The 7,960-nt window shown below is 43.9% G+C and overlaps 1 protein-coding gene across 6 annotated transcripts; it reads left to right on the top strand.

Moving 5' to 3' along the window:
* The first annotated feature begins 1,824 nt into the window (after positions 1 to 1,824).
* LOC147640269 (uncharacterized) lies at positions 1,825 to 7,698 on the top strand. 6 transcript variants are annotated; one of them, XM_086778778.1, is made up of 2 exons: positions 1,825 to 2,267; positions 5,017 to 7,698. In XM_086778778.1, the coding sequence occupies exon 2, from the start codon at positions 5,186 to 5,188 to the stop codon at positions 6,926 to 6,928; it is 1,743 nt and encodes a 580-aa protein (XP_086634904.1). In that variant the 5' UTR covers positions 1,825 to 2,267; positions 5,017 to 5,185; the 3' UTR covers positions 6,929 to 7,698. The 6 variants fall into 6 exon arrangements, with proteins under 6 accessions (XP_086634904.1, XP_086634921.1, XP_086634889.1 ...); XM_086778795.1 differs by having other exon boundaries at positions 1,825 to 2,263; XM_086778763.1 differs by lacking the exon at positions 1,825 to 2,267 and adding an exon at positions 3,743 to 3,855.
* Positions 7,699 to 7,960: the final 262 nt, after the last annotated feature.

Here is a 7,960-nt window from a genome sequence, read left to right on the forward strand (position 1 = left end):
CCCATACATGTTAATAAGCCATATTCTTTCTCCCCTCACCAAAACCTCTACCACAAGAATCCTACCATTAGGGTGATTAGCTATTATGCTAGGGTTGAGTTCTACCATTAGGGTGATTAGCTATTATGCTAGGGTTGAGTTCATTTCTCACTATTGTCATCACCCGCTATATCCCGCACTCACGCCCCATACAAAATTGTGTATCTATCCTTTCTAGAAATCTTGCCAAAAAGATTATGCTCCTGTATGGCCATAACTGAGTAACCCCATAGCTTAACTAATCCCCAAAAAGAAGAATTCTTTATTTTATCTTTTATCCCTTTTACATTCCACATGCACCCTGAGAATTCAGTGAATTTATTCATGACGGCACAGTTTTTGGGACCATATCGACTTCCTCCTCAACCCTTGGTACTACATCCTCTATCTGCATCTCTTTCCAAGCCTCTTCCACCATGAAATCAAATCTTTGTTCTAAGGAGGGGCGACTATCACTTTCCTTCAAGGGGCTATAAGGATTAGAATACATACTAGGGCTCAGGCTATCTTAGGATTTCATGTTCTTGCTATCTATCCCCTTATTAAGCTGGCTTTTCCTAGCTTCAATCTTGGCATGTCGTACACTAGATTTCCCTTCTACCCTAACCCAATCTCCTTCCAATACACCCTCACGAGCCTTCCTTATCGTTTCCTTTCCCTTAGATTCCATCTTCTCGCTCATACTGAATCTCTAATTTTTTCCCCTTCATCTTTATTTCCCTCCTTTTCTCCATCCCCTTTAACCACAAGCTGTTCAGGGCAATTTTTTGCTATACGACCAAACCCTCCGCATTTAAAGCAAGCACCTGGGAAAGCTCCAAAATTTAGACCCAACTCTAGAATATCCAAATCCCCCAAGTCCACATCTAAAGATTTAGGCATCTCTTTGGTAGTGTTCCAGGAGATGCATACGCTATTGGCTTGCCAGCCACTCACCTCGTCATTAGGTAAATACGATACCGAACCCAGAGACTGAGCAATATCATGCATAGCCGGTCTAAGCCATGGGGGAAGGCCTACAATCTCAACCCATACAGGACATGCATTTTGAATACTCTTGTTAACATCAAATAAAGGGTCAAAAGGGAACACATGCACTAATCGTTGGCCCAAGAAGAGGGGACCCTTGGCAAATAGCTCAGTCAAATTGACTGTCCTTTCACAAACAAAACATTGAACAATCCTTTACCTAGGTAGAAAACTTTGGACACCACATTTTCATGCAAAACACTTTCGTGCAACCACCTACCTAGCTCGACCTTGGATGGCGGTCTACCTGGGCAGAAAACGATCACGCTACACAGAGAGAAAAGCCCCACTTGATGTCTGACTAGTTCTGGGTTAATCCTCAAGCATACCTTCTTATCCTTCAATTGAGAACACAATCTCTCGTTTAACCAGTCAGACACGTTCTTCTTCCTTGAAAACTCAACCTCAACCTCATCTCTGCGACGCTTCACCTCCCCTTTGTTGTTGGACTCCCAATCCCCCCATCCGCCCAGAACCTCTTCATCGCCTTGATGCCACAGACTAGACATCCCAGCCATGCATCCAATGTCTCGTCGACCACCCGTTGACGTAGAGTAGCATACAAGCACATGCAAGGAAAGGACCCTAACCCAATTCCCCACTCACCTCACACTTGGCCCCACTCGCTAGTTTAGCAAGCTCCTCTGTCCGTATATTGAAAGTTTTTGATTCCCAAGAGAGGTTTGAATTTAATTTAGACATGTATGAGCTTCACACATGCAAAAGAAATGCAGTCGTTGGAACTTGGGGTCTGTCTCGTGCGAGCTCTCTCTTCCCGTCTTTCCCTGAAGTTGGCTTTGGCTGGTGCGTCTCGAATTGAGGGATTGTTCTCGGCACTTGGGTACTCTCGCACGTGCCGGAGAAGCATGTGAGTCGACCTGTGCGAAGGGTGCTGTGTGAACACTTTGCATGTGTGAAAGAGGAGTTGGCACGTGCGTTGAGGACGGCAGGCCGGAGCAGTTTCAGCAAAACAGAAGCAAAGCGTGTGTGAGCCGTTGCAATTGAGAATGTGTTAAACCAGGGGGCACATAATAGAGCTTAATTTGAAGCCTTAGTTGAAGAACTAACACACACAGAGACACGACTGCCCAACCAGTGAGGGCACAAAGGTTGTGCCATGATCTAGATCATCTCTATCTAAAGAACGATTCTGTCAATCTTTAGCAGAAAGAGGGAGGCTTCCTGCTTTGCAATGGTAGGTACGTATTGCTTTGTTTTTGTGTGAGTAAGAGATGCAGCACAAGGCTGGGTAAGATCTTGTTTGGTGAGCCATGCCTAAGTAGTATTGGTGTACAAGTTTAGCTAGAATTAACAAGGACAAAAGATGAGGTTCTGTGTGGTGGTGCCCATCTTCATATCTTTACAAGTTGTTGTGATGAGAGAGAGGGGGGGTCGTGTGTGTTGCAATGAAGGATACTCTTGTGTTGAAATGGTGGTAAAATTGGTGACGCTTGGCTGTTTTGCAATAGTGGGCAATTTCTCTGCACTGGGAATTTTGATGTATGGAGTTAATCCCATGCTTAACCAGCTTGCAAAAAGCAAACTGTTGTATACACTTGCCACTGTCACACGTGTGTCTATGGTTTCCTTTTCTATAGACTTGCCACTGCCACAGGTTTGTCGATGGCAAGCAGGTGGTAGTGTTCAGACTAATCATGGGCAGGGATCGGACTGGCCATGTCGTCCGCCCATGGGTTGCAAGTTTCAGAGTAGGCCTATTATGCAGGAGGATCAAGAAGCAGAAAGAAAGGAGCACAATTGGGGCTGTTCACACGCTAGCAAAATGGGCACATATTCTTGCTCGTGGGAACCATTAGGTGTGGGTGCAATTCCGTTACCCTTTAGGTTATTGCTTGGTTTTTTTTAAAAAAAATTTAGAGGAAAGATCGACCCCATTTGTTCAAAAACACCAAAAACACCTCTAATATTTGAAGATGAAGGTTTTCCACCATTTGGTGGAGAATTTCTTTTTCTCACACTGACACAAGTGCTTATCCTCATGAACATGTGCCAAAGTTTGGAAAAAGATAAGTTCCACAGTAGTGGGCATCATGTTTTAGAGTATTTTGGCAGTAAAATACTCGCGAAATTTTAAAATGCCTGTCAAAAATTACATTAAAATACAAAAAAAGACTTGCAATATTTCACCAAGCCCATCAATTTTGAAGGGCAAGGGTGCCTGTCAAAAATCAAGCTCAATTTGCTGGGAAAAGGAAAAATACCTCCTCAAGAATTTAGAGGTTTAATCTGATTTGATTAAAATTTCAAGAAAATGCTTGTTCAAGAATACAATTTCCTCTTCAATCCATGGTAGAAAGGATTAGTAAAAATCATTTTACGGACATTGTGTTAGGCTACACGTCCATCGATGGCAAGGATTTGTCGGTCTGGGACGAGGAATCTGAGTAAGGTTGCCCTTCCATCCTCGCATTGCATCTTGGATGGTTCTCATATCTGGGGGTGTCATGCTCCTTCATAGAGTGGTGGGCTTGTGCCTATTGGTTAAAAGCCTCTTCCTTCTTGATCCCAAAAGTGTCAAGCACCACACATACATTAGTATTTATTTGTGTTAGCTACTTGGCTTTGTGCCAAGTTCTATTTTTTTGTTGTTTTGGGGTTTGCCAACACCTTTATCTGACACTTAAGGATTGTTCCCTTTCTCTCTCTCACATGAATAATATATAATATAAATGATGTAGGGTCAGCTACATTGTCCCCTTTCCAAAGAGCTCATGAGTCATGTGCATGTGTGTGCTCAATGTTCATGATCTCAGCTGGGTTTTCAAGGTGAGCTTCTGCACTGCACAGTGCAGGATCCATCATCAATGGCGCATGATGGTTGTTAATGATGGGTATTAACCTTAATGTAAAACTGTATTATATTTTTGAACACTCGTAAAGGCATGGGCAGCTTATAGCTATGGTGATGGAGGTGGTTCTGGCCTCTACCCCCTTCTCCTCCATCCACGTTTATTCACATGCTAATCATTTTGCTTTAGCTCAAATTATAATTTGAAACTCATTGACTGATAATAATAGGGTTTTGCATGCTCTAATTGTTTGATTGATTGGGTTATATGTTGAGATTGGCTCCCTAATCTGAGTTAATACAGAGACTCCATAGCTTTGACTACATACACAGTAATTCCACTCTGATTTCTTAGCTTAATTATGCAAAATGAGCCTTTCTTTTTCCCCTTTGAACAACCCCATTTTCCTTTCTGATAACCGATTTTTTCTCCACTCTTGCCAACGGTTTCCTGTCCTCCTTCACCACCTCTCGTAGAAAAACACTCCCTCTTTCTGACAGAATACCCTCCCTTTTCCTACCTTGACTTAGCTTTCCCCGAGTATCATTGGTTCTTGTCTGCAACCATTTTATGTATATCCCACATATAGAGATTGAAGCAATGCTTCGCATTATCAAGGAAGCTTAGCTTAATTTTGGGCTCGCCTCTCTCTCTCTCTCTCTCTCTCTCTCTCTCTCATCAATTTCTCCCCTCCTTTCCCCTGCCCCCCTCCCTTCCCCTCCCCTCCAACACACGCGAGCACACACACAGAGATACACACATATACATATATCAGCAGCTTGGATCCTACTCACAGGCCTCTTTTTGGGTGAAGCTCAATTTTGTACCAAAGTTTCTTACTGAATTTTATGGCTTCTTCTTACTTGAATGAAAATTTAGCTCCATTTCAGCTTGTCCTCTATGTTGTTTGAAATTTGACCTGAATTAAGCTTCTTTTTTAGTGAATTCAGGGAGTAGTAGTGTCTTCACTGAGTTAAAAGATGCGGTTTCAAGTGAATTTAAGGGGTAAATAGGTTCTATGCTGCACTTGGCACAGGTGGTCTTGACTATTTAGTTAACTTAAGTGGAGGTGCCACGCAGCTGTTTTTAGTAAACTGTCTTCCTGATTAATGTTTTTTTCCTCTGATTATGCAAACAGAAAGACGAAATTGGAATCTCTGCAGAGAAAAGCGTGGTGGGCATGGCCATGTTTGCAAGTTCTTTGGGCTCATAGAAGGGAATAATGCAATCCAACTGAAGGGGGAAGCAACCTAATTGAGGTAAAAAGCAACCCAATTCTGTCGAAAGCAACTCAAGGTAGAGGAAATATGGAGGCGTTGGGGGAAGTTCAGGGTCCAAGATATTCTTTCTCTCATGATCACGATTTTGATATGCTGCAAAGGACTGCTTCAGAGAAGCGGAAGAGGGAATACATGGCTATGGCGGAAGAAGTAGTAGTAGAAGAAGAAGACGATGACGATGATGAAGAAGAAGAAGAAGATGCTGATTTTTCCTTTGAATTCTCGAGTTCTGTGAGCTTAGATCTGCCCACGGGACACAAAATGCTTTCTGCAGAGGAGCTTTTCTTCAACGGCAAGGTGCGACCATTGGCAGAAGACACTGTAATCAGCGAAAATAGAGAAGAAACGCATCAGCCAAAGAAGGATTTCCTGCTCTCTGTTGAGAAAGATGAAGTTAACTTGGCTATGGAGGGAAGCTCTGGGGAGAATTTTGCTATGGCGGGCAAAAGAATCAATGAGAGTTTGGCTATGGCAGGGTTTACGTTTGATCAGGGTTTGGCTCTGGTGGGAACAAGCTTTGATGACAGCTTGGCTATGGCGAAGAAGCATCTCAGAAGCTTGCATGAAAGCCCGCGTTGTGTTTCCATGACCATAGAAGGCTCTCGCGGGCACCCTCGCCGCAGCTGCGTGAGTTTGAATAGCTCTCGCTGCTCCTCTCCTTCTAGAACCTTCGGCTCCCCCCCTTCTAGAACCTTCTCCCAACCCCCCACCACTCCAACGTCCCCCAAAGCTTCTTCACAAAAGCACTCCAGCAGCAGCAAATTCATGGACTTCTTCAAGCTCAGAAAACACCATAATACCAGCAAGGAGACCACCTTGCTGCCCCCTGCAGAGAGTTTTACCTCCAGCTACCGGTTGCCCCGATCCTTCTGGCCCTTCTCCAGAAGCAATTCAGCCGGTGAAAGCAAGAGCTCACCTGCTGTTTCCCCTCCTCCTAGAAGAAGCAATTCTGCAGGTGAAAGCAAAACTACAAGCTCTGCTTTACTGCCAACCACCACCGCCACCATCAGAAGCAATGGGGACACGAAGGCAACGTCAGCAATGGCCTCTGCAGGAAAGCCTCAGATAGCTCAATTCAGTCATCAGCTGGCTAATAAGAAGGGTTTGCCCCCTCTCCCCAACCCTGGTGTCAAGAAAGGCAGCTCTTGTTTAGTACCCACCAATTGTGGCTATGATGCCGTAGTGCTCTCGTCACCATCTGCGTCAGTTTATGCCTTTCCGGCTACCTCCATGCCCATGTCTAGGTCATCATTATCATCATCATCACATAAGTTTGCAAATGCTGCAGTCGGCTCAAGAACACACAAGAAACAATCGGATGCTATTGCTGCTACAAGAGGTCATGATGAAGATCATCAATCACATCCATATCTTGATTCTTCCTCCACCTCACAGGGAAGCAGGGCTTCTGCCAGTTCTGGAAGGCAAGTGAGGCCTGCCAATAATCCTGGGCGGAATTTCAATCAAGGCAGTCCTGGCCGGCGAGGTGCTTGGAATAGTCCAAATACGGGTAATGCAGGCAGAGGTGCAATGAGGAACCTTGATAGATGCAACAATGGTGGCCCTCCTAAAGGTCTTGTACGGCCAAAGGATATGCTAAGCAGAGATAACACAAGTGTAAGGGTTACGCCTGTACTCAATGTCCCAGCATGCATCACTCCATCATCCAAGTCCAAGCTCTTCAATTTGGGGAACCTTTTCTCCAAGAAAGAGAAGGCAGCCAGGGCTTACACTGTGCTGGTGCCCACTGATAGCCAGAGTGGTGGTTAAGTTTGTATCAGTACTTCAAAGCTCAATGTCTTCCTTCAATCACATGGACTTTGAAGTATGAATTCACAAACTTGCTTTAAGGTGGGGAGAAATCAGGGAACACAGAACCAGCTTTGAAGGTGTGAGCTTACTACGGCAACACATTTGCATCCTATGGTTTGATGGCTGCCAGTAGGATACCCAGTGTATGGTTTTGCTGGTTGTCATGATAGCATGATACACATTGGATGTTTTCAGAACTTGTTGTGCCGCCGGCAGATGCGGTGTATCGTTTTGCTTGGCTGGTTGTTGCCATGAAAGAAGACATTCAGCAATGATGAAAGGCAAGGATCATGCATTGCATCACCTTTTGTTCAGCGAAGGTGTATGCCAACTAAAAATGGGAAGGATAAAACCCCCAAAGCTCTTCCTCTGCAACAGCTTTATAAAGTCCAACAAAAATTTTGGGATACTTTTTCCACCAGGGTTTCAATGGAGTTGAGAATGTCCTTGTATAGTGGAGCTCTTCTCATACTTTTTGAACGTGGATGTGCCATGCTATGTACAGGCAAAAATGCCTTAATGCAATATTAGAAGAAAACAACACCCTAGATTGCATGTCACAGTCAATGTAATACTACATTGTATGGACTCTTTGGTAGCTTGATGTCCCTCAAAAGGAGCAGTCTATGGCCTACTGTTTATGGTAGTTGGGTTCGCTGCTTGCTTGTATTTTCAGGTTTTAAACCTTAAAAAGTATTATGACTTCCACTGGTTTTAAACCTTAAAAAGCTTGAATTCCACTGTTTTTTTTGGAGGGAGGAAATCAGCCACAGGGATGTGGAGCTGATTCTCTATCCAGCCCACACAGCCTCGCTTTGGGTCCCCCTATAACTTCATTTTTTAAAGGTTTGTTCACTTTAACATGCCCCCTTGGGCATTGATCATAAGAGACCGAATAATATTTGGCACCAAAATGTGTTTTGCATTTCCATTAAATTAAATATATTATGTGAGATTTTCAAGAATAAGAATATTTTTCTAAGGTTTCAT

The sequence above is a fragment of the Cibotium barometz genome, chromosome 3, assembly GCF_041138505.1.
Source record: "Cibotium barometz isolate CiBa-2024 chromosome 3, ASM4113850v1, whole genome shotgun sequence".
Classification (NCBI taxonomy): Eukaryota; Viridiplantae; Streptophyta; class Polypodiopsida; order Cyatheales; family Cibotiaceae; genus Cibotium; species Cibotium barometz.

Coding starts and splice junctions, on each gene's coding strand:
- LOC147640269 (XM_086778778.1), top strand. CDS start 5,186: ATGGAGGCGTTGGGGGAAGTTCAGGGTCCAAGATATTCTTTCTCTCAT.